At 44.4% G+C, this 27,781-nt stretch overlaps 1 protein-coding gene across 8 annotated transcripts in view; it reads right to left on the bottom strand.

Annotated features, from left to right (window-relative positions):
• The window catches only part of AAK1 (AP2 associated kinase 1), a 160,539-nt gene extending 156,158 nt beyond the window's left edge, over positions 1-4,381 (bottom strand). For 6 of the 8 annotated variants that reach the window (XM_089687204.1, XM_089687196.1, XM_089687199.1 and 3 more), the window contains exon 1: positions 3,644-4,381. In XM_089687204.1, the coding sequence (XP_089543330.1) occupies positions 3,644-3,794 (151 nt within the window). In that variant the 5' untranslated portion in view covers positions 3,795-4,381. The remainder of the gene's footprint in view (positions 1-3,643) is intronic. The other 2 variants (XM_089687202.1, XM_089687203.1) reach the window with 1 other exon arrangement.
• Positions 4,382-27,781: the final 23,400 nt, after the last annotated feature.

Here is a 27,781-nt window from a genome sequence, read left to right as displayed (position 1 = left end):
TGCTGGAGCCAATCATGTGACCGGACTAGGGCTCCTATAGCATAGGTAAAACATCTTTCCCTCTACTAAATAATTAAAACAGGGCTTAGAATGGGGGGGGGGGGGAGACAGACAGGTTTAAGCTTAGATTTTGACTGGACTTCAACTTAAGTCCTGTAAGTTGCGAGGTAGGGCCTCCATGGGGTGGACTTGTTTTTCCAGCACATCCCACAGATGCTCAGTTGGATAGTATCTGGAAAATTTGGAGGCCAAATCAACACATCAAACCCATTTTGTTCCTCGAAACATTTCTTGAACCATTTTTGCACTGTGGCGGGGGATATTATTCTTCTGAAATAGGCCACTGCCATCAGGGAATAACATTTTCATGAAGGGGTATACTAGGTCAGCAACAATGTTTAGGTAGGTAGTACATAGCAAAGTAACATCCACATGAATGGCAGGACCCAAAGTTTCCCAACAGAACATTTTCCAAAGCATCACACTGCTTCTGCTGACTTGCCTTCTTCTCACAGTGCTTCTTGGTGCCATTTATTTCCAGGCAAGAAACGCGCACACACCTGACCATCCACATGATATAAAAGAAAATGTGATTCACCAGACCAGGTCACCTTCTCCCCCACTGATCTGTGTTCCATTTCTGATGCTTCCATGTCCATTAAAGGTGCCTTTAGCTGTGGATACAGCTCAGCATGGGCACCCTGACCAGTCTGCAGCTACGCAGCCCCATACACAACAAACTGCGATTCCCATTTATCTCCGCTTTCAACACAACTTCAGGGACAACAAGTTTACTTGCTGCCTAATATAACCAACTTACTTTCATCTATAGGTAGATATGGGGTGTATAGAACTGGTATATACAAATCTATAGATGTATAGGCCTGGTAAATACAAATCTATAGATCAGGGGTGGGCAACTGCGGCCCTCCATCTGCTGTTAAATTACATGTCCCATGAAGCACTGCAAGACTGACAGTTTAAATCATGACTCCCAGAGGCATAAGAATGGTGTGACTTGTAGTTCCGCAAAAGTTGGAGGGCCACAGTTGCCCACCCCTGCTATAGATGTATATGGGGTATACAGATGTATAGAACTGGTATATACAAATCTATAAATGTATAGGCCTGGTATATACAAATCTATAGATGTATATGGGGTGTACAGATGTATAGGACAGGTATATACAAATCTATAGGTATATATGGGGTGTACAAATGCATAGGGCCAGTATACATGGGATGTAGAGCATATACAGCTTTGTAGCTATATATGGGGTGTACAGTATACAGGACTGTTATATATAGATATATATGCAGTGTACAAAGCTATAGGTCCTGGGGTGTTTTCTCTCTCTCTCTATAATATATATATATATATATATATATATATATATATATAGATAGATACACATACTGTATCTCCCAGAAGTGAGTACACCGCTCACATTTTTGTAAATATTTTATTCTATCTTTTCATGTGGCAACACGGAAGAAATTACACTTTGCTACAATGTAAAGTAATGAGTGTACAGCTTGTATAACAGTGTAAATTTGCTGTCCCCTCAAAATAACTCAACACACAGCCATTAATGTCTAAACTGCTGGCAACAAAAGTGAGTACACCCCTAAAGTGAAAATGTCCAAATTGGACCCAATTAGCCATTTTCCCTCCCTGGTGTCATGTGACTCATTTGTGTTACAAAGTCTCAGGTGTGAATGGGGAGCAGGTGTGTTAAATTTGGTGTTATCGCTCTCATACTAGTCACTGGATGTTCAACATGGCACCTCATGGCAAAGAACTCTCTGAGGATCTGAAAAAAAAAAGAATTGTTGCTCTACATAAAGATGGCCTAGACTATAAGAAGAATGCCAAGACTCTGAAACTGGGCTGCAGCATGGTGGCCAAGACCATACAGCGGTTTAACAGGACAGGTTCAACTCAGAACAGGCCTCACCATGGTCGACTAAAGGAGTTGAGTGCACGTGCTCAGCGTCATATCCGGGGGGAGTCAGCCTGTCAGTGCTCAGATCATACACCGCACACTGCATCATATTGGTCTACATGGCTGTCTTCCCAGAAGGAAGCCTCTTCTAAAGATGATGCACAAGAAAGCCTGCAAACAGTTTGCTGAAAACAAGCAGACTAAGGACATGGATTACTGGAACCATGTCCTGTGGTCTGATGACACCAAGAGAAACGTATTTGGTTCAGATGGTGTCCAGCATGTGTGGCAGCAACCAGGTGAGGAGTACAAAGACAAGTGTGTCTTGCCTACAGTCAAGCATGGTGGTGGGAGTGTCATGGTCTGGGGCTGCATGAGTGCTGTCGGCACTGGAGTGCTACAGTTCATTGAGGGAACCATGAATGCCAACATGTACTGTGACATACTGAAGCAGAGAATGATCCCCTCCCTTCGAGGCTGGGCCACAGGGCAGTATTACAACATAACGACCCCAAACACACCTCCAAGACAACCACTGCCTTGCTAAAGAAGCTGAGGGTAAAGGTGATGGACTGGCCAAGCATGTCTCCAGACCTAAACCCTATTGAGCATCTGTGGGGCATCCTCAAAGGGAAGGTGTAGGAGCGCAAGGTCTCTAACATCCACCAGCTCTGTGATGTTGTCATGGAGGAGTGGAAGAGGACTCCAGTGGCAACCTGTGAAGCTCCGGTGAACTCCATGCCCAAGGGTTAAGGCAGTGCTGGAAAAATAATGGTGGCCACACATAATATTGACACTTTGGGGCCAATTTGGACATTTTAACTTAGGGGTGTACTCACTTTTTTTGTTGCCAATGGTTTAGACATTAATGGCTGTGTGTTGAGTTATATTGAGGGGACAGCAAATTTACACTGTTATACAAGCTGTACACTCACTACGTCACATTGTAGCAAAGTGTCATTTCTTCAGTGTTGCCACATGAAAAGATAAATATTTACAAAAATGCGAGGGGTGTACTCACTTCTGGGAGATACTGTATATACATACATGCACACCTGGTATGTAGAACTCAACAGGTATATATGGGGTGAACAATTATATAGGACAGATATAGAAAGATTTATAGGTATATATTGGGGGTACTCTATATAGGACTGACCTACAGAGTTATAGGTATATATGGAGTGTATCGATCTATAGGGATATATATATATATGGTGTATAGAGTGTGTATGTATATATATATAACTGGTATGTATATCCAGTAGTGTATTTAGGTTTTGTGCTAGCCTAGGCAACACAAAAATCAGTGCCCCCTTTCCCCTGCAAAGAGAGCCTGACATTGACCAACAAAACCCCTGCCCCCAGAGAGAGCCCTCCACTGCCCCCCATACTCCATCCACCACAGCAAGACAGAGAAAGATACCTTCACAGCTCTGGACATCCCTATGAACATGAAACCCACAGCCTCTCTCGGAACCCACCAGGTCCCCGTCCCGCATGTGTCCCGTCTTCTGAGGGGCAGTGCTGCCCCCCCTGAAAAATGCCGCCCTAGGCAAATGCCTTGTGGTAAATACATCTGTGTGTATATCTATGTGGGTAGGAATCTATGTGGCGTACAGATCTATAGATATAACATATATATGGGGTGTACTGTATACAGGGTGTAGAGGAGCAGTATATAGATAGGAGAGTACCTTCGGCCAGAACCTCGTCCACGGTGACCTGGTGCCTCCCGATGGTGAAGACCCGTCCGATGTATCCGGTTCCCAGCCCACTGACCGAGCCTCCGCCGACCCCGGAGCCCGATCCGCCGAGCTCCCGCCGGGAGTCGAAGAACTTCTTCATGTCTGTCAGTCCGATGCCGAGCTCTCCTCTCCTCCGTCCCGGCCGGTTATATCATACACCCTCTCCTCCTCCCCCTCCCTCTATAAACAAACAATCCGCGATCCCGGGATGGGAGCCGCCGGCGGTGAAGAGAAGGCGATGTCTGGGTGACAGCCCTACACAGCCCGGGATCGGGCGGCCATGATCGGGGTGTAGTGGGTTCCGTCCATGGATCCTAGTTAGAGGGGTGTTGTGGGGGTGACATTCCCGGGGTGGCGGGGATCCCCATAGAGGAGGATGATGATGATGTTCCCGGGGAGGGAGCCGTGGACAGGGACAGCACAGCAGCTGATCTCCGGCTCCTAACCAGGAAATGAACCTTCACAGGAAATGACTTCGATTTCCACCAATCCGGCCCCCTCCTCCTCCTCCCGGTGCCTCTGGCTGCAGATCGGCCGATATGACGATGTGTCACCCTAGATGGGAGGTCCCGGTGATGTGCGGTCCTGTGCGGAGCTCCGGTGTTGTCAGGACTGAGCGCTGTGTACGGCCGGGAGGAGGGCGCACTGATCACACTACTGCCATTCATCCCAGGCTGGCCGGGCCGCACTGCATGCTGGGGGTTGTAGTCCGTACACAGCGCCGCTCTGTGAGCCGGGCGGGGACTCGGACTACAACTCCCAGGGGGCCCCGCTCCTGGATGAGCCATCTGCCTGTCATTCTGGAGCGCTGTGTGCGATCACCTGAGTCCTGGACATGACCTACATAGTGTGTGTGAGAGCACCGACCTCCCCATCTGTCATCACCACATCTGGCCGACCAGACCCATCTCTGCTAGCATTGTACCATGTCACATCCATAGCAGTGTTAATTTCGTTGACAAAAACATTTTTATCAAAATTTTCATCAGTGACATTTCTAGAAACGAAAAGTACCCCTCCTTATCATCAATTGACGAAAATGGTGATGAAATCCAATTCCATTTTTGTCAATGAATGAAAATGGAACGGAAATGTGAGGGAGGGGCACTGACCCATGTGAACATCTGGTTTCCTTGGAGCTCCGCCTGTAGTGCCCATGAGTGCTTCTGCTCCCAGCAAGTGAGGCAGCGAATAGCGACCATAGCGTGTGTAGAACTGTGCAGCATTACAGGCCTCCTTGGACCAACTATCATCGAGAGCACTGTTCGTTACAGGCCTACTCAGACCAACGACCGTCCAGAGGACCGTGCATTACAGGTCTCCTCAGACCAATGACCGTCCAGAGCACCATGCATTACAGGCCTCCTGAGACCGGCCGTCCAGAGGACCGTGCATTACAGGCCTCCTCAGACCAACGACCGTCCAGAGCACTGTGCATTACAGGCCTCCTCAGACCAACGACCATCCAGACCACTGTGCATTACAGGCCTCCTCAGACCAATGATCGTCCAGAGCACCATGCATTACAGGCCTCCTCAAACCGGCCGTTAGGGGACCGTGCATTACAGGCCTCCTCAGACCAATGATCGTCCAGAGCACCATGCATTACAGGCCTCCTCAAACCGGCCGTTAGGGGACCGTGCATTACAGGCCTCCTCAGACCAATGACCGTCCAGAGCAACATGCATTACAGGCCACCTAAGACCAGCCGTCCAGAGGACCATGCATTACAGGCCTCCTCAGACCAACGACCATCCAGAGCACTGTGCATTACAGGCATCCTGAGACCAACGACCATCCACAGCACCGTTCATTACAGGCCTCCTAAGACTGGCCGTCCAGAGGACCGTGCATTACAGGCCTCCTCAGACCAATGACCGTCCAGAGCACCGTGCATTACAGGTCTCCTGAGACCAATGACCATCCACAGCACCGTGCATTACAGGCCTCCTCAGACCAACGACCGTTCAGAGGACCGTGCATAACAGGCCTCCTCAGATCAATGACCATCCACAGCACCATGAATTACAGGCCTCCTCAGACCAACGACCGTTCAGAGTACCGTGCATTACAGGCCTCCTCAGACCAATGACCGTTCAGAGTACCGTGCATTATAGGCCTCCTCAGACCAATGACCATCCAGAGCACCATGCATTACAGGCCTCCTGAGACCAACAACCATCCACAGCACCCTGCATTACAGGCCTCCTCAGACCAACGACTGTCCAGAGCACTGTGCATTACAGGCCTTCTGAGACCAATGACTGTCAAGAGCACTGTGCATTACTGGCCTCCTCAGACCAATGACCGTCCAAAGCACTGTAAAGTGTTTACATTACAGGCCTCCCCTCAGACAACTGTCCACAGCACTGTGCAGCATTACAGGCCTCCCCTCAGACAACTGTCCACAGCACTGTGCAGCATTACAGGCCTCCCCTCAGACAACTGTCCACAGCACTGTGCAGCATTACAGGCCTCCCCTCAGACAACTGTCCACAGCACTGTGCAGCATTACAGGTCTCCCCTCAGACAACTTTCCACAGCACTGTGCAGCATTACAGGCCTCCTCAGTCCACCGTCCAGAGCACTGTGCAGCATTATAGGCCTCCTCAGACCACTGTCCAGAGCACTGTGCATTACAGGCTTCCTCAGTCCCAGAGCACTGTGCATTACAGGCCTCCTCAGTCCCAGAGCACTGTGCATTACAGGCCTCCTCAGTCCCAGAGCACTGTGCATTACAGGCCTCCTCAGTCCCAGAGCACTGTGCATTACAGGCCTCCTAAGTCCCAGAGCACTGTGCATTATAGGCCTTCTCAGATCAACGACTGTCCAGAGCACTGTGCATTACAGGCCTCCTCAGACCAAAGACCGTTCAGAGCACTGTGCATTACAGGCCTCCTCAGACCAAAGACCGTCCAGAGCACTGTGCATTACAGGCCTCCTCAGTCCCAGAGCACTGTGCATTACAGGCCTCCTCAGTCCCAGAGCACTGTGCATTACAGGCCTCCTCAGTCCCAGAGCACTGCATTATAGGCCACTTCAGACCACCGTCCAGAGCACTGTGCAGCATTACAGGCCTCCTCAGACTGCCATCTAGAGCACTCTGCAGCATTACAGGCCTCCTGAGACCACTGTCCAGAGCACTGTGCATTACAGGCCTCCCATCAGACCACCGTCCAGAGCACTGTGCATTACAGGCCTCCCCTCAGACCACCGTCCAGAGCACTGTGCATTACAGGCCTCCCCTCAGACCACCGTCCAGAGCACTGTGCATTACAGGCCTCCCCTCAGACCACCATCCAGAGCACTGTGCATTACAAGCCTCCCATCAGACCACCGTCCAGAGCACTGTGCAGCATTACAGGCCTCCTCAGACCAATGTCCAGAGCACTGTGCAGCATTGCAGGCCTCCTCAGACCACTGTCCAGAGCACTGTGCATTACAGGCCTCCCCAGTCTCAGAGCACTGTGTATTATAGGCCTCCTCAGACCACCATCCAGAGCACTGTGCAGCATTACAGGCCTCCTCAGACCATCCAGAGCATTATGCAGCATTTCAGGCCTCCTCAGACCACTGTCCATTCCAGAGCACTGACTGTGCAGCTTTATAGGCCTCCCCAGACTGTCCAGAGCACTCACTGTGCATTACAGGCCTCCTCAGACCATCCAGAGCATTATGTAGCATTTACAGGCCTCCTCAGACCACTGTCTAGTCCAGAGCACTGACTGTGCAGCATTACAGGCCTCCTCAGACCGTCCAGAGACCGTGTGCATCTCAGGCCTCCGTCCTCAGACCAGCCAGACCACTGTGCATTGCAGGCCTCCTACTCACTGTCCAGACCTCACTGAGGTAAGTCAGAGTCACTGCTGGTTACTTTCCATCCTCACTGCTGCACAAACTGTACAGAAATGTCAGTGTCTGTGACTGGTAGAAAGAGAAGATCTATGGGAGTATTTTACATTTGATGCTAAGGAGAACAAGATCCTTTGCAAACCATGTGGCGCGACAAATCATGTGGCGCAACAATCGCTGGTAAAAATACTTTTGCGGATGAGTCATCCCAAAATTCATACAAAATAAGCACACTTAACTCCACTTTTGTTGAGAAAAGTCCTATCTATGTACATTGCAGGCACTTTTTTAGCAAACGTTGTTGCAGTCGCGTTTCATTTGTTTTGTTACTCTGAAGTAATAGCTGTTTGTCCATGTTGTGCAGTCACTGAATCTTTATGGGAGTGATTTCATAATTATCTATCAGCTGCTGCAGCAGCATCTGCATGGCTGACTGGCTCTATATAGTGAGGAAAATTGCAGGGTCTGCATGATACATCCCTTTAGCTATACTTTCCTGGAATAGAAGTACCTCTCCAAAATATATATAGAGGGATGTGGTCAGTGAGCGGCACTGTCAATAATTTTCGCACAGGGCGCCTAAAGGCCTAAGGCCGGCCCTGGGAAGGGGTATACATGTAGCATATTATAGAGCAGGGGTATGGAATGAAAATTTACCAAGGTCCGGGCAATAAAATTTGCATACATCAGAGGTCCCCTGTGGTGCACTTTCGTGTGCGACAAACCACGTATTGCTGTGGTGCGATTTTGAAAAAACGAGTCAGGGACTTCTTCAGGTTTCTAGCAGGTAGTGCTGACCTACCCACAACGCGTACACCAAATGCACATGTACAGATCTGATCCTGTTCTCACATCAGTGTCCTCAATCTTCACTGGACATCACAGTCCCCTCCTCATTCACAGCAAGATCCCTCTTGATGAGTGTCCTCAGCTCCACCTTTACATCACCCCCCCCACCCCTTTCACAGTAGTGTTCTCACACTTTCTTGACATCAAACACCCCCCAACAGTACTGTCCTCTGCCCCTTCACTGAAGAGTACTCTGCCCCTGTTTACATCATCCCCCCACATTACTGTCTCCAGACCCCCCCCCATGTTACTGTCCTCAGCCCCCACATTACTGTCCTCAGCCCCCACATGTTACTGTCCTCAGCGCCCCTGCATGTTACAGTCTTCAGCGCCCCCCCATGTTACTGTCCTCAGCGCCCCCCCACTTTACTGTCCTCAGCCCCCACACAGCACAGTCCTTAGCCTCTACATTACTGTCCTCGGCCCCCTTCACAATAATGTCCTTAGCCCCTTTAACTTCACCCCCCCCCCCACTGTCCTACTTTACACACAGTGATTGAGAAACAGTGATTGATTGCTAGGACTGCCCTTCATCCTAGCAACCAATTACCTGCTTGTTAACCTCGGGCAGCTCCCACCCTCCATCCAGAACTGTCTTGCCTCCCGCTGTCAGCTCTGTGAGGATGGCCGTGAGACAGCTGGGGGAAGAAAAGTCTCTTAAATGGCAGGACTGCATGGGACAGTGACTCCGTCCGCAACCGGACCCCGCCATTTAGTGATGCCTGTTATAGAGACAACTTGGAGCTGACTGTGTGGATAGGTTAGAGAGAAACGAAAATCAGAATAGCTTGATTTTTTTTCCCCTCTAATTCAACCCACAGATACAGAAAATCTCCAGTGATGGGCCAAGTCAAGCCAGTGCACCACAGGAAACTGTTTGCACTGCTCTTTTAAGTGCTTCAAAATACAAAATGGACTCTAAGGAACAACAAGCCATGAGCCCATGGAGGAGGCCATAGCAAAATGAATTGTGCACACCCAGATTACTAGTCAGACTGATATGCTGTTCTATGACGTTTGGGGAGATCCTCTGCATGGATCTTCTGTGGCATTTTGAAAGAAACCCAAAGACTGGCTGCTTTGATATAGATGATGCTTCTTCTACTTCCTACAATTTTTCAATATTCTCCTCTTCCAATTCCAGAGCATCTTCAGTCAGACAAATCCTCATCTTGTTTGTGGGGCAATGTGGATTTTCTTATGGCACTGGCATACTCTGCCTTCTTAAGCAATTCCTGAATATTATTATAAGCCACGTTAACAAGGGTTTCACAGACAGTAGGGTTGACAAAACAAGCAGCTGCTGCAAGTGACAAGAACATTTCATCAGTTGGATCTAAGAATGAATGAAGCAAAACGCTGATTAGATCAAAGAGGGCAGGGACATGGACATGGTGTCACTCTGGAGGGTTTTAGAATGTTCCACAAAAGGCAGCAGTAGATCATGCAATGATGTGAGTTTTTGCCGTTCGCTAGGGAGTAAGCTGTCCCATCCCATGTTGTTTGCGATTTGGCAGGCCGACACTTTCAGTTTGAGGTGTCTTGCAGTCATGTTGAATCTACTACTTGTCAGTAATAAAGGAAAAATAAAATAAGGGGGGTTCAAAATTCAACTTGCCAGCCAGCTTGCCAACAACCAAATTAACCTGTCTAACAGTATGCGTTAAAAACAATGGTTTAGTTGGCACACATTTGCAAATACATACGTAAGCCACAGAGCCACATCACGGCACCCTGATATTCTGTGGTCCTAACTCTACAAATTTGAGCCCCCATAGTAGAGGCACATGCATTTAAAGGATAGACCAAGGACAGGTGCACATAAAGGGAGCCCACCCCTCTTAAAGGTACAGGAGTGCAAAGAACACCCAGCATGTAGCACAATGGCAGCCAGGGCGATCAATGCACTCACTCACCTTAAAAACAACAGTAAAGTAAGACATGGCACCTGCCCCGGTCTATAACTGGCTTATGAAGCAAGGACTACATGAACCGGGCAACACATGTCAGTAATAAAGGAAAAATAAAAAAAAGGGAGGTTCAAAAATCAACTCGCCAGCCAGATTGCCAACAACCAAATTAACCTGTCTGACAGTATGCGTTAAAAACAGGGGTTTAGTTAGAACACATTTGCAAATACATACATAAACCACAGAGCCACAGAGTCTATCCTTTAAATGCATGTGCCTCTACTATGGGGACTGAAATTGTAGAGTTAGGACCACAGAATATCAGGGTGCCGTGATGTGGCTGTGTCCTTGTCATTTTACGTGAGCTGAAAAGAATGGAGATAAACAGAGGTCGACTTGCTTGAAGTTTAGCCTGTATGAAAACTTTGGCTGCCTCCATAGATACAATGTAGCAGCAAAAGTAGACACAAAGGACAGGAGCGTGTTATTCCCCGGGTTACCGGTGGGGTAAAAGTAAAAAAAAGCCTGAAAAATGGTGAAAACTAATTCAATCACCACATTATTTTGGGGGTTTGGATTTCAACACGCCTTAACACATGAGGGGAGGGGGAGCGCATTGGCCATTGGCTTGGGAATGCAAATAGTTGATAGTTGGGATGTTCTGATCAGCTCAGCAAATCACAAAACAGTGCCCAGTGTTGCTAAACAATACTGGGCACTGTACGTAGAGAAGCGGTCTGGAATTTGCATGTTCTCTCTGTGCCTGCGTGGGTTTCCTCCCACACACCAAAGACATGCTGGTAGGTGAATTGGCCCTAGTATGTGTATGTATGAATGTGAGTTAAGGACCTTAGATTGTATGCCCCTTGAGGGTTAGGGACTGATGTGAATGTACAATATATATGTAAAAAAAGCACTGCGTAAAATTGACAGTGCTATATAAGTACCTGAAATAAATAAAGTAGCGCAGTGCTGCATAGCAAAAAATGGCCTGGTCATGAAAGGGGTAAAATTTTCTGGAGGGCATTTGGTTAATGATCCATGCTGTAATCCACTATGGGATTGGGTCTCATGAGCTTCTAGCCCTTTTACTGGAAATTTTCTTTATAAGGCACTCCTTACCCTCTTGTTTCTGGAGGCTCATGCCCTAGACTGCCCCATCCACCTGATTTTCATGGATAATCAATAGAGATGAGCGAATTATTCAAAAATTCGGTTCGGCTGATTCGCCGAATTCGCCGAATAAATTCGCTTCGAGCCGAATATATTCGCTGCGAATTTAACTTATAAAAAGGGTGTTTCTAGGCTTCAGAGAGCCTTTATATTAGTGCAGAACACTGTACCTTTAATTTAAATGCCCTTGGAGTCTGCTGGGGAAGAGAAATAATATTGTCAGTCAGTATGACATGCAGATGAGTGCCGTCGATCTTAGAATCACCGCACACTTCACTCATTTGGGCAGTCACGGGGCCAAAACCAGAGTGTGGAGCCACGGCGGTGGAGGCAGCAGCAATGGGAGGCCATACAGCACCCTATGACAAAATGGAACCCACCAGCAGTGTGAGGAGACCTGAAAGTGGCACATGGCAGAGTGTGGCGATGGAGACAGCAGCAATGGGAGGCCGTACAGGGACCCATGACACACTCTTGACCTGGCAACAGCATGAGGAGGCGGTACAGGGGCCCAAGACAGATTACGGGCCTGGCAGCAGCATGAGGAGTCGGTACGGGGGCCCATGGCAGATTACGGGCCTGGCAGCAGCATGAGGAGGCGGTACAGGGGCCCATGGCAGAGTGGCGGAGCGTAAGCAGCTAAAATTGAAGGCCATACAGAGGCCTATGTTAAAAAGTCCCCCCAGCAGCAGCGTGGGGAGACGACTATCAAGAGTCCAATGGCAGAGTGGCGGAGCAGAAGCAGCTTCAATTGAAGGCCATACACAGGCCTAGTTTTAAAAGTCCCTCACAGTTAATTCCAATAACAAACTCTACTCCTCCGTGCAATCTACTTACGAGACCCTGGGCAGGTCTGGGTCCAATATGTGGTAGAGACTGGTTTTGTTCAGCCATGCTTGAGCGAGTAATAACAGGTCTGTGCTGCCCTTTGGTGTCTGGCTTAATGCGCACAACACTGAACGTCCCAGCGTTTGTCAACGATTTGCCGTTAAGTGATGCAAACCCGCTGAACCACGTTCATGAGGAGCCGGTACAGGGGGCCATGAATCAGTATGGACCTGGCAGCAGCGTGAGCAGACGACAGAGGCACATGGCGCAGGGTAGCAGTGTAAGCAGCATTATTCTGAAGCCATACACAGGTCTAGGTTAAAAAGCGGAAGCCGTCAGCAGCGTGAGCAGACGACAGAGACACATGGCGCAGGGTGGCGGTGGATGCAGCAGTATTCGGAAGCCAAACACAGGCCTCGGTTAAAAAGCGGAAGCCGTCAGCAGCGTGAGCAGACGACAGAGGCACATGGCGCAGGGTGGCGGTGGAGGCAGCAGCAATGGAAGGCCATACAGCACCCTATCACAAAATGGAACCCACCAACAGTGTAAGGAGACCTGAAAGTGGCACATGGCAGAGTCTGGCGATGAAGTCAGCAGCAATGGGAGGCCGTACAGGGACCCATGACACACTCTGGACCTGGCAGCAGCAAGAGGAGGCGGTACAGGGGCCCATGGCAGAGTGGCGAAGTGTAAGCAGCTTAAATTGAAGGCCATACAGAGGCCTATGTTAAAAAGTCCCCCCAGCAGCAGTGTGGGGAGACGACTATCAAGAGTCCAATGGCAGAGTGGCGGAGTAGAAGCAGCTTCAATTGAAGGCCATACACAGGCCTAGGTTAAAAAGTCCCCCCAGCAGCAGCGTGGGGAGACGACTATCAAGAGTCCAATGGCAGAGTGGCGGAGCGGAAGCAGCTTCAATTGAAGGCCATACACAGGCCTAGGTTAAAAAGTCCCCCCAGCAGCAGTGTGGGGAGACGACTATCAAGAGTCCAATGGCTGAGTGGCGATCCGGGAAGTCAGCGTTGTGATTGCAGATGCAATGCAGAAATTCTACGAAGTAATGCCGTGGGTGCGAAGAAGATCATATACCGTCGTACTTCCATCCATAAGACGGAACAACCTGCGAACCAGGAGCTTTATTGCCCTGACCCGCTGAGCAGCTTCTGGGATACCCAAGAGGCCCATGGCAGAGTGGCGGAGCGTAAGCAGCTTCAATTAAAGGCCATACAGAGGCCTATGTTAAAAAGTCCCCCCAGCAGCAGCGTGGGGAGACGACTATCAAGAGTCCAATGGCAGAGTGGCGGAGCGGAAGCAGCTTCAATTGAAGGCCATACACAGGCCTAGGTTAAAAAGTCCCCCCAGCAGCAGTGTGGGGAGACGACTATCAAGAGTCCAATGGCTGAGTGGCGATCCGGGAAGTCAGCGTTGTGATTGCAGATGCAATGCAGAGATTCTATGAGGTGATGCCGTGGGTGCGAAGAAGATCATATACCGTCGTACTTCCATCCATAAGACGGAACAACCTGCGAACCGGGAGCTTTATTGCCCTGACCCGCTGAGCAGCTTCTGGGATACCCAAGAGTTTGGCTTCTGTGGGGAATATGGTTGAAAACTGAAACTTAAAGGCATGTTGACGGAAGGGCACCAGTGTCAGTGCTCCGGAGGGAATATAGCTTCAAAGCTGACACTTAAAGGTATATCGACGGTCAGAGACCACAGGAAGTGGAGCTTGCGTCTTAAATCGACTGAATGTGGCAGACGTGAAACGTCTACGGGCCGTATATGAAACGGGTTGTTCCTCTTTCTGGAATAAGTGTTGGAAATGGCCACTCTTTTTGGTGTGGCGTTTTGTCTATTTAATTCCGATAACGGACTCTACTCCTCCGTGCAATCTAGTTACGAGACCCTGGGCAGGTCTGGGTCCAATTTGTGGTAGAGACTGGTTTTGTTCAGCCATGCTTGAGCGAGTAATAACAGGTCTGTGCTGCCCTTTGGTGTCTGGTTTAATGCGCACAACACTGAACGTCCCAGCATTTGTCAACGATTTGCCGTTAAGTGATGCAAACCCGCTGAACCACGTTCATGAGGAGCCGGTACAGGGGGCCATGAATCAGTATGGACCTGGCAGCAGTGTGAGGAGACCCGAAAGTGGCACATGGCGCAGGGTGGCGGTGGAGGCAGCAGTATTCGGAAGACATACACAGGACTAGTTTAAAAAGCGGAAGCCGTCAGCAGCGTGAGCAGACGACAGAGGCACATGGCGCAGGGTGGCGGTGGAGGCAGCAGTATTCGGAAGCCATACACAGTCCTAGGTTAAAAAGCGGAAGCCGTCAGCAGCGTGAGCAGACGACAGAGGCACATGGCGCAGGGTGGCGGTGGAGGCAGCAGTATTCGGAAGCCATACACAGGCCTAGGTTTAAAACTGGAACCCAGCAGCGTGAGCAGACGACAAATACGCACATGGCAGAGGATGGATCTGGCAGCAGTATGAGAAGGCGGTACAGGGGCCCGTGGCACAGTGTGGTGATGGGGGCTACAGCAACTGGATGCCAGAAAGTGGCCGATAGGGCTATATACTGCATGGAATTATAAAGTTGTAAAGACAGCGGCCTATAAGGCTATACACACTATAACAATCATGACTTGATTGACCATTGGCCTATAAGGCTATACACAGCATGAATATCATGACTTATTCTGAGAGTGGTTTGGAAGGCTATATACAAAAAGTAATTCATGAGCTGTCCGGACAGCGGACAATAAGTACATATATACAAATCAATTCATCAGCTGTCCAGCCAGCGGCCTCAAAGGCGACACATATAGAAAGCAATTCATGAGCTGTTCAGACAGCGGCCTCTAAGGCGACAGATATACAAAGCAATTCCCGAGGTGCAGCTTGCCGTTGGCTGTAAACTGTACGTTTATGTCACTGGAATGCACTAATCACCCAAAAAATATTACCGCCAGCCGGCGTGTAAATGGATTTAACTCTTTGAACGTACAATAGTGGTTGTGAAGCAGAAAGTCAGTTTATTGTACACAATCGGTCAATTGCAGCTTGCCGTTGGCTGGAAACTGTACGTTTCTGTCACTGGAATGCACTAATCACCCAAAAAATATTACCGCCAGCCGGCGTGTAAATGGATTTAACTCTTTGAACGTACAATAGTGGTTGTGAAGCAGAAAGTCAGTTTATTTAGCACAATCGGTCAATTGCAGCTTGCCGTTGGCTGGAAACTGTACGTTTATGTCACTGGAATGCACTAATCACCCAAAAAATATTACCGCCAGCCGGCGTGTAAATGGATCTAACTCTTTGAACGTACAATAGTGGTTGTGAAGCAGAAAGTCAGTTTATTGTACACAATCGGTCAATTGCAGCTTGCCGTTGGCTGGAAACTGTACGTTTCTGTCACTGGAATGCACTAATCACCCAAAAAATATTACCGCCAGCCGGCGTGTAAATGGATTTAACTCTTTGAACGTACAATAGTGGTTGTGAAGCAGAAAGTCAGTTTATTTAGCACAATCGGTCAATTGCAGCTTGCCGTTGGCTGGAAACTGTACGTTTCTGTCACTGGAATGCACTAATCACCCAAAAAATATTACCGCCAGCCGGCGTGTAAATGGATTTAACTCTTTGAACGTACAATAGTGGTTGTGAAGCAGAAAGTCAGTTTAATTAGCACAATCGGTCAATTGCAGCTTGCCGTTGGCTGGAAACTGTACGTTTATGTCACTGGAATGCACTAATCACCCAAAAAATATTACCGCCACCCGGCGTGTAAATGGATCTAACTCTTTGAACGTACAATAGTGGTTGTGAAGCAGAAAGTCAGTTTATTGTACACAATCGGTCAATTGCAGCTTGCCGTTGGCTGGAAACTGTACGTTTCTGTCACTGGAATGCACTAATCACCCAAAAAATATTACCGCCAGCCGGCGTGTAAATGGATTTAACTCTTTGAACGTACAATAGTGGTTGTGAAGCAGAAAGTCAGTTTAATTAGCACAATCGGTCAATTGCAGCTTGCCGTTGGCTGGAAACTGTACGTTTATGTCACTGGAATGCACTAATCACCCAAAAAATATTACGGCCACCCGGCGTGTAAATGGATTTAACTCTTTGAACGTACAATAGTGGTTGTGAAGCAGAAAGTCAGTTTATTGTACACAATCGGTCAATTGCAGCTTGCCGTTGGCTGGAAACTGTATGTTTCTGTCACTGGAATGCACTAATCACCCAAAAAATATTACCGCCAGCCGGCGTGTAAATGGATTTAACTCTTTGAACGTACAATAGTGGTTGTGAAGCAGAAAGTCAGTTTATTTAGCACAATCGGTCAATTGCAGCTTGCCGTTGGCTGGAAACTGTACGTTTATGTCACTGGAATGCACTAATCACCCAAAAAATATTACCGCCAGCCGGCGTGTAAATGGATTTAACTCTTTGAACGTACAATAGTGGTTGTGAAGCAGAAAGTCAGTTTATTTAGCACAATCGGTCAATTGCAGCTTGCCGTTGGCTGGAAACTGTACGTTTATGTCACTGGAATGCACTAATCACCCAAAAAATATTACCGCCACCCGGCGTGTAAATGGATCTAACTCTTTGAACGTACAATAGTGGTTGTGAAGCAGAAAGTCAGTTTATTTAGCACAATCGGTCAATTGCAGCTTGCCGTTGGCTGGAAACTGTACGTTTATGTCACTGGAATGCACTAATCACCCAAAAAATATTACCGCCAGCCGGCGTGTATATGGATTTAACTCTTTGAACGTACAATAGTGGTTGTGAAGCAGAAAGTCAGTTTATTTAGCACAATCGGTCAATTGCAGCTTGCCGTTGGCTGGAAACTGTACGTTTATGTCACTGGAATGCACTAATCACCCAAAAAATATTACCGCCACCCGGCGTGTAAATGGATCTAACTCTTTGAACGTACAATAGTGGTTGTGAAGCAGAAAGTCAGTTTATTTAGCACAATCGGCAAACTGCAGCACCAACTGTGCACGACAGCCACCAAAAAAAAAAGGGTGTATGTCACTTTAAATTTTCGATTCTTTGATAGCTGTGGCCCTAAGTAACGATTCTGTGTCCCTGAGTAACGATTCTGTGTCCCTGAGTAACGATTCTGTGGCCCTAAAGTCTCTGTGGCCCTAACTCTGTCCCTTAATACACACAGGTCTGTCTCTCTTGAATGACCGGAGGCTAATGGAGAATTCTAAGATGGCCGCGATTTATAGCTCCACCATTACACAGTGCTGGCTGGCTGCTGATTGGCTAATGCGATCACATGTCATGAATGCATTATGGGTCAGCGCGTCTTGTCTGCGCGCCTTCCCAGAGATCCCCGCCCCATCTTCTCTGTCCATTTTCTCCGTCGCCACACATGTCGCCGCCATTTTTGGGAAAATTCGATTCGTGCATCCGAAGTTTGCTAATCTTCGGATTCGTCGCGAATAGAATTTTTCCAAATCTTCGGAACGAATTCCACTTCGTCATGTTCGATTCGCTCATCTCTAATAATCAACCTTTCTCACAAGACCAAGTGTTACAAGCCACTAACCCTTGCCAACTACAATTGGGAGCTGTGTATTGGGAGAAGATTTCTTGACTTGTTATTAATTCTTCATCCACATGTTTGATTCTAGGCCTTCCCTAGCTTCAGGTTTACAATCCAGTAATTGATTGAAGCACAGGAGATATTTCAGCTTGGTCCAGTCAGTGTGTACAAACCTGCATTCAGCACCCTATTCATATTGCTGCCTGTCAAGTGGAACAGATTCCGCCTTGTTATAAGGACTTTCTGGATTTATTTTCTTAAGGGTCAGCTACCACTTTGTATTCTCATTGCAGTTATGACTGTCCTTTTAAACTCTTACCTACACTACACCTTCTCGAGCAAGAGTATTTCCATTGTCTGAGTCAGAGAACCATGCTGTGCAAGAATATATCCAGAAGAGTCTAACCAAAGGGCTCATCCGTCCCTCTACTTTTCCCGCAGGCGCAGGATGTTTCTTTGTTTTGAATAAGGATGGGGAACTAAGGGCTACAGAGGTCTAAATAAAATTATGGTTCCCAATCAGTACCATCTTCCTCTCATCACTAAGTTATTCTGTCAAATAGAGGGATCCAAATTCTTAAAGGCAGTGGTAATATTGACATCAAGTTTTAGTCATAGTTTTTTTTACTAAAATGCCATTTTAGTTTTAGTCGTATTTTAGTCATCTGAATTGTTTTAGTTTTAGTCCTATTTTAGTTAACTAAAATCTCCAGTACATTTTAACCGACTAGATTCTCCAGTATCATAAACATACAAAAATATAGTTTTTGAGACAAACAGAAGTGAAACTTTCAAATATAAACTGGGCTTAAAAGCAGTGTTAATTTTGACATCAAGTTTTAGTTATAGTCTTTTGACTAAGATGCCATTTTAGTTTTAGTCGTATTTTAGTCATCTGAATTGTTTTAGTCCTATTTTAGTTAACTAAAATCTCCAGTACATTTTAGTTGACTAGATTCTCCAGTATCATACACATATAAAAATATTTTTTTTGACAAACAGAAGTGAAACTTTAAAATATGAAATAAAAAACAAAAAACTGTAAACTCTATCCACTGCACATACTACCTGAATATAAAAACTTTAACAGTTCTCTGTTAATAATGAAAACAAGTATCAAGTAACATCTTTGTAAATAAAACCAAGTTTCGTAAACAAACAAGAATATTGCTTTATGACCACTGTCAATTTTGACATCAAATTTTGATTTAATTTTAGTTATAGTCTTTTGACTAAAATGTCATTTTAGTTTTAGTTGTATTTTAGTCATCTGAATTGAAACTGAATTTTATTTTTGTTTAGTCTTCATCACTGAATACACACAGATGATGAAAACTATTGATGAAAATATTTTTGTCTCTAAAATAACACTGCTTAAAAGTAGTCTACAATCTGGTGTACATCCAAGGAGACGAATGGAAGATGGCCTTTAACACCAAGGATGGTCACTATGATTATCTGGTAGACATGTGCAATTTGTTTTGTTATGAATAGAAATTTAGACAAAATTTTTATTTGAAAATTCAGATGTATCCACATTTCTTAATCACAATAGTAATCAATTTCAATGAATCTATAATAAGATATAATTAAACTAATTATCTGAATTTGAAAATTAATTCTAATTCAAACATAAATGTGAATTGAAATGGAAATATATTGCAATAAACACAAGAAAGTATAAAAGTGGAATAAAAAAAGATTCCTACTTAGGATGCTTTATTGAATAGAATAAAACAAAATAGAATAGAACAGCACAGAATAGAAAAGAACAGAAAAAAATAAAAAACATTAAAACAGAAAGGAACAAAATAGAATGGAATATAAAAGAATAGAAACTAATAGAATAGATAGCAAGATAATAGAAAAGAATAGTGAACAGAATAGAAAATAAAAGAAGAGAATAAATATACCCATCTTCTGAAATTCAAATAGAATAAAATAGAATATAGCTGTCTTCTGAAATTCAAATATCGAAATTCAAATTTATATTAGACTAGAAAAAAATAAAAAGAATATAGCCATTTTACAAAATTCGAATTTCAAAATTAAAATTTTGAATAGAACAAAATATAAATATAGCAGTCTTTTATGCCAGGAAAATAGTGATTGCATTGTTGCAGAATAGTAGTCTTTGAATGGTGGAGAGGGCAAAAGGAGGTGGGCAGGCATGCTGTGAATGGGCCGTGGAGATCCTGTCATTCATCCACAACTCCAGTCACAGAATGAGATATATTGCGGGAGAAGAGTAGTATGAAGCACTAGCTGTTTGGGGCAATATCCAACCGCTATGAAGGTGGCATAACAGGAGAGATACGCACCATTACACATGACAAATGTCTGTGATGCTGTATCACCCCCGTCCCAAAAAAAAAAACATTGCCATGGGATGACTAACATCTGTTTCAAGGTATAGTCAGTTCTTGACAGATTGTGGTGTTCATGATGGACCTCCTCTGAGGAGTTCTAATTGGATATGTAAGTTCACAGACATCAGAGGCTTATGACAGGCAAGCATTACAGTCAATCACTAAACAGCAGTCAGGAAAGATATATGTTGCACTACAGAAATCATTGTCATGGGATGACTAGCATAGGTTTCCAGATAAAGCTTGGCTATAAGCAAATGAAAGTGGGATTTATTTACTAAAGCTGGTTCACTCAGAATCTCGTGCACTTCTGCAAAAAAAACAATCAGCTTACAGGTTTTATTGCTAAAGCTTAACCACTTCAATACCAGGCACTTTTATCCCCTTCCTGCCCAGGCCAATTTTTAGCTTTCAGTGTTGTTGCACTTTGAATGAGAATTATGCGGTCATGCAACACTGTGCCCATAAAAAAAAGTATTATTTTTTTCACACAAATAGAGATTTCTTTTGGTGGTATTTAATCACCACTGAGTTTTTAAATTTTTGCTAAACAAACATAAAAAAACCCAAACTTTTGAAAAAATAATGCATTTTTCTTTGTTTCTGTTATAAAATTTTGCAAATAAATACAATTTCTTCATAAATTTAGGTCAAAATGTATTCTTCTACATTTTTTTGGTGAAAATACCCCAAATTAGTGTATATTATTTAGTCTGTAGAAAAGTTAGAGTCCACAAACCAAGGTATATATATATATATATATATATATATATATATATATATAACAACTGATCAATCCTGATGATCATTTTTTTTTATCTTTTAGTGTCAGGTAAACTGACTAGTGACAGTATGTAAAAAAAATTAAAATAATAATGTAATTTTTATTTTTTCAAAGTTTTCTTTTATTTTTTTATTTTTTATTACATTATTTTCTTCTTTTTTTACTTTTTTTTTCAACACACTGTGACCAAAGCAATACAATGTTACCATAGTAACATAGAACTACTCTGGGAAAGTGATCAGGATTTTTTTCTTTACACATTTTAATTGATAATACCAATGTATTGATATTTGCAATTATTGTTACTGAATGAAACTGATTTGATTTAGTCTTTTGTTGTGATTAGCTGTGATTGGGCAAAGCTCATCACATGATACAGATGGGCTGTGATTGGCCCTGTCTGTATCATGTGACTGATTTGACCAATCACAGCTAACAACACAATTGTATACAATGGATGGCATGACAGAAAGCCATCCATTGTATACAATTGACGTGATCTGCTATGATTGGTCACAGCGGTCACATGACATTGGCAACGGGCCGGTGTAATGATATGTCATCGGCTTTGTCCCATGGACACAACCGCTGACAGATCACGCCTCTGCATGGCCCCGCGGCTCCTTCTGACAGGACACCATATGATACCCAGTCTCAAAGAGGAGAGTCCCACCCGGCCGTCAATCTGCTATAGGCCGGGTGGGAAGGTGTTAAAGTGTTACTAAACCCACAACAGTAAAATCAGTCTGTATATGCAGTAAAGCATGCTTTTTATACTCACTGCAGAACCTAAGAGGTTAATCCTCTGCATTGTGTAAAAAGGATGTTTGATCCTGTCTTCTCTGATCCTCTCCTTCTACTGTCCCCAATCCATCTGCTGATAAAACAGAGCCTTGGGGGCAAACTGCACATGTTCAGTTTGGTGTGTATTGCTAGAGAGTTTTTTTTGGGGGGGAAGGTGCCTGTGATCAGCACCGGGCTAATCGGCACTGTCCAAACAAAGGGTCAGGGGTTATGCAGCCTCATAGGACAATCTGGGGAAAATGAAAACTCCTCCTACAAGCTTTAATCAGTGCTCTGCTGGACACTGATAGAAGTCACAAGACTTTTCTAACTGCTGATGAGAAAAGGTATTTAGCAGTTTATATTTAATGAAATAATTGCATTTCCATGTTCTGTGTACTGTGGGAGACCAGATATAGTGATTGCAGGGTCATGGGTTTAGTAACACCTTAAATGAACAAGCTGAGATTAGAAGCTGATAGGCTGCCATGCACACCTGCACCAGATTCTGAGTGAACCAGCTTTAGTATATAAACCCCAGTAGCTGTAATGCTGTAATAAACTGGTTAAGAGTCTGCAGCCACATAGTGATTCATAAACCTGTAATACTGCTGTTATGGAAATATGTTTTTGTAGATGTGTAATCACAAGTTGAATGTCATAATATATCCTTGTGTGTGCTTTATTGTTGTTAACTAGTTCGTATGTTTTGTTTTGTTTATTACCCAATTGGATTATACTTTATCCAGTCATTGGGTTTTACTACCAAAAACAGTGTGCTAATAGTTTTATTCCGTAGATATATGAATATGTGAAGATCCGGATGTAGAGTCAACAGTGGCCTCACACTAAGGAAGTGTAAGAATTCTATAGAATTTGGTTTCCCGGAGTGTCATCTGCATGGAGAATGATCCTCCCATGCTCCAGACAACAAACCCTCTGATGGGGTCTTCCTGCGCCTTCCTCTTCCATCTGTGTAGTCTGTACTGATGACAGGCTGCATTGCCTGCAGGAAGTCTGGTGCCTCTTCATTCACGCTGCTGAACATTGATGAAGAACAGTATATGTAGATATCTCTTAAAGCGACAAAAAGATAAATGACCTATTTACTAATTTTTAAAGAACAAATTGTAACATTTGTATATATATAGGTTATGTAAAATGTTCAGTGGCCAATAAAAACCGAAGATAAATGAGACATGAGATAACATTATGTGGCTGTAGAAAGAAATTTCCCTGAATCCTGCTGGTGTTCTTTAACCACTTGCCCTCTAGAGGATTTACCCCCCTTCCTGACCAGGCCATTTTTTGTGTTACAGAGCTGCGTTACTTTAACTGACAATTGCACGGTCATGCAATGCTGCACGCAAATGAAATTTACGTCCTTTTTTTCCGACGAATTGAGCTTTCTTTTGGTGGTATTTGATTGCCTGTGTGTTTTTTTATTTTTTGCGCTATAAAAAAAGACCAACATTTTGAGAAAAAAACAATATTTTTGACTTTTTGTCCAGTAAAAAATAAAAAAAAAATCAAATTTCGTCATAAATTTAGGCCAAAATGTATGCTGCTACATATCTTTGCTAAAAAAAATCCCAATATGTGTAAATTAATTGGTTTACATGAAAGTTATAGCGTTTACAAACGGCGGTATATATACTGAGATTTTTTAATTTTTACTTGTAATTACTAGTATCGGCGGCAATCAGCAACTTATAGCGGGACTGCAGCGGACATTCTGACATTGGGGGGTACTGACTTGGTGTCACTCACATCCCCAGTGACACCAATACAGTGATCAGTGCTAAAAAAAAAAAGCACTGACACTGTACTAATGGCACTGGGCAGGAAGGGGTTAACATGAGGGGTGATCAAAGGGTAAACTGTGTGCGGTGTCCCAGTGCTTCACTGTAAGCACACTGTTTTGCATGGCTGTGCCAATTTAGCACAAGCAGTTCCAGGTGAGAAGTGAGTTGGGTTTTTCACCTGACTTCCCTCTCCCCTTAGAGGGTGTAAGAACCCACACTATCCTTTCTTGACAGCTTAGTGGGTTGGTGGCTACCTTCAGGCCTTCGCTGGGCTGGCCCTTTCCCTGCTGCTCAGGATGTCCTCCCCAGGAGACAGTGGCACAGTGGAGGTCATCTTTTCCAGCAAGCTGCCTGTAGGTAAGCCCCCTCCCAGGCTCCATGCTCTCAGGTTTCTGGAGAAGTGGGAGGGCTCCAGAAGCCCTGACCTGATAGAGTCTCCTAGCCTGTCCTGAGGTGAACTCCTGCCTCACTCAAAGGCTGACACTTCCCAGGCTGCTACTCAGCCTTTGCCTTAAAAAAAGAAAAAAACCAACAGCCTATCTAGATAACCTGGAGGGTGTTAAATTAATATAATATAACTTCCTATCTATTTACTAATGCTAGCAGCATAAGGATAAAAAAAATAGTTAATATTGATTGAGGGAGTAAAGTTTTGCTTTAAAGTGATAGTAAACTCAACTCTATGATTTTCTTCCATTAAAATAACTTATAAGCCATATACATGGTGTTGTGTTTGCATTCTTTCTAACCTTTGCCGTTCTGTAGGAATTGAGCCAGGTGCAATTTCATGACATTACCTGTTCATGCACACATTTGAAGGAATTCACGGCATGCTCTGTGTGCCGTCGGTCTGTTCCAGAGGATGCCATACCTGCTTCATCCACTCTCTGTGGCATTTTAGGTGTAAAAAGCATTCGTATACTAGCTGTATTGAATTTCAGGAACTGAATGGCTGAGTTTACTACCACTTTAACTTGCACTTTTTTTAAAATTATTTTTCTTTATTTGTTTTTGTGCTACCACAACAAAAAGGTGCAAAAAAATAACAAAATACATAATACATAATTTTGATGCAATAAGATTTAAAAAATGCACAATAACATTTGAACTCTTACATGAGACCAGGGAGTTAATTAAACCCGTACACACAATGAGAATATTGGACAAATGATCATCTGGTTTTTTTTTTGCATGCTAGTCTCATATCAAAAGTGAAGAGGATACTAAAGTTATGAAAATTCTTGTACGACAGAAAGCAAATTCGGAAGTAATGTATTTGTATTGTATTTTTGGATGAAAACTGTACTAATTAAACGAAAATCTTACTATCTGGTATCGTACGAGAACATTTTTTGTGCTTGTTCCTTCAAATAATTTCTGACGAAAGCTGTGTACTAACAATCAGATTATTGTACGATCAATTCAAAAGAGGTATTTTTTGTATGATCTTCTGATTGTGTGTACTAGGCTTTAGTTTCCATTCCAGATAAATTCTTTTTCTTATCATAATATTAGTGAAAATTTAGCCTTGTTTTACCATGCTCATTATAACAAAATCACGGAAGTTTAAATGTTCTGACTCAACTAAAAGACCACAAACTTTAGCTCCAGGGATGTATACAGCTATATGATGTGGAGTTGAATCTATCTCTTGCATTGGGTCAGACAGTTTAACTCAATGAATAAACTCACATGTTGAAGAAGTCAGATGAGGAAAACCATTCAAATGTTCAATTTAATGGAGAATAATCATAGGTAGAAAAAGGTTAATGTTGTAAGCCTCATGGAAAGATGCATATAGGTAAACAGGATACAATGGAATGACTACAGAGAGAGGCAGGGGGGAGGGGTATACACAAGTTCAGTAAGAGAAAGAGCTCAGCTTAGACTGGAGGAGACAGCTTAAAGACACAGAGCAATAATAAACAAGTGATAGTCACAGAGAAATAATAACAATCAAATAGTGTAACGCAACACTCCCCATCTGAAATCTTTACATTTCATAACTTCAAAATATATATATTCAATAAGTCCAATTCTGATGAATGTCTTGGAACCTGTAACAAGAAACATGCAATAAGCAAACATAAACATAAGTTCAACTGCATGGCAGAACATGTAGTTATCCAACATGGGACATCTTCAGAGAGTACCAAAGTTCCAAGTAAAAAACCAATGGTTAGCAGCAATGTACTCCCCGCTGTGCCAATATCATGACAGAGTGGTTGCATAAGTCAGTCACCTGGCAAAAGGAGTACTAACTCTGTAATTGGTCAAGCAAATGTTCGTGTTGATCTTCCCTTGGTTACCTTGACCTCTACCTTCTGGACCTTGTCATCATCACTGGGCATACCTTTAGTAATAAGACCCATAGGCCATTCATTCCGACAAACTTCCATGTCCTTTAGGAGAATGAGATCTCCAACTTGGGATGAGGCTTAGATGTTTGCCACTTGTGACGACCTTGAAGATGATGAAGATACTCCTTCCTCCAACAATGCCAAAACACATTGGCTAGATGTTGCACCTGTTTCCATTGACACCTGTAGATATTCTTGGAGTCAATTTCACTTGAAGATACTGCAGCAGTTCCAATCTTTTGAGTAAGAAGCAAAGCTGGAGTAAGGATCACATCAGGATCTGAAGATACTGGCACTAAAGATCTTGCGCTCACTATAGCAGACACTTCAGCAAGAAAGGTAGACAAAGTCTCATGGGTGAGTGGTAACTTATGATTCTGTAACATGGAATCAAGAATTCTTTGTGCTACTCCAATCATTAATTCCCAGGATCCTCCCTGTGTGAAGAACGTGGAGGGTTAAACAACCAAGTACATCCATTGTTAGCCAGGAAATTGTCTAATTGCAACTCTTTACATGCTCCAACAAAGTTGGTACCACAGTCGGATCTCAGTTGCTTGACTGGTCCTCTAACAGAGAAGAATCTTCGTAGGGCACAGATGAAGGAAGAAGAATCCATAGACTCAATCACTTCTATATGTATCGCTCGGATGCTAAGACAGGTAAACAATACAGCCCACCTTTTACTAATGGCAGCTCCACCATGAGTTCTCTGAGTGATGACAGACCATGGACCAAAAATGTCTACTCCAACTTAGGTGAAGGGTGGATCTGTACTTAGGAGATCAGCTGGGAGACTTGCCATTTGTTGCTGTTGATGTCTTCCTCTTAACTTGTGACATTTGACACACCTGAAGAGCAGGGAGGAGATGCAACTTTTCATACCAACAACCCACAAGCCGGCTGATCTGATAGCACATTCTGTAAACTGATGGTGTTGCACCTGTTCATGGTGGTGACGAACCAGAAGACTAGTAACATGATGTTGACATGGTATGATTATAGGATTTTGTTCTTTGCTGCATAGGTCAGATTTCTGTATACGACCACCAACTCTCAGTAGCAGATTGGCATCAACTACAGAGTTTAGATTGAAGAGTGAACTGTTTTAGGACAATTCAGTTCCATTTCTGATTCTCACAAATTCCTCCTGATACACCTCTTGTTGCACATAATAATTACCTCTTCTGCGCATGCAATATCTGCTGCTGTGGGGCATCCAGAACAAATGTGCCAGCCATGACACTCTGATGTAGAGTTCTTTGCAAAGCAATGAGCAATGTAAATTAGGTGAGTAATAGCTCTTACAGCAGATGACCAGGTAGAAAAACGCTCAAAACGGTGTGACTGCAGTTTCTGTTTTGTACTCACAGAAGGGTGGAGTGAGATGTTCACAGTTCTTATTTCCTTATCATCTTCAGGACTTACTAATCCATAGGTGTTGTCAGTAAGGAGTGAGTAGGAGTTCTCACACAAAAACCTGGGAGGCGAAAGCCATAAGCTGTTCTGAAGAGCTGCTGATGACACGGCTCTGGTCCCACAGTCAGCTGGGTTGAGTTCAGTTGGAACGTAATGCCATTGACTTGGTAGAGAGAACCTCTTTACACGTTCTAACCTGTTGCTGACATACATGTAAACCTGTTTTGTTTGGTTGTATATATAATCAAGTACTACCTTACTGTCTGTATAAAAGGTGAAATAATCAATTCTAGTGTCCATATCACTTCGTATGACTTCGGCAATTTCTACCACTAGCACAGCCGCAAAGAGTTCAAGTCTTGGTATGGTATGTGCAGGTTTGAGAGTG

Source organism: Staurois parvus, unplaced genomic scaffold (genome assembly GCF_062004578.1).
Source record: "Staurois parvus isolate SC_StPar_1 unplaced genomic scaffold, SC_StPar_1.0 ptg000420l, whole genome shotgun sequence".
Lineage (NCBI taxonomy): Eukaryota > Metazoa > Chordata > Amphibia > Anura > Ranidae > Staurois > Staurois parvus.
Note: the sequence above shows the minus strand (reverse complement) of the source record. Positions and strands in the feature narration are given on the sequence as shown.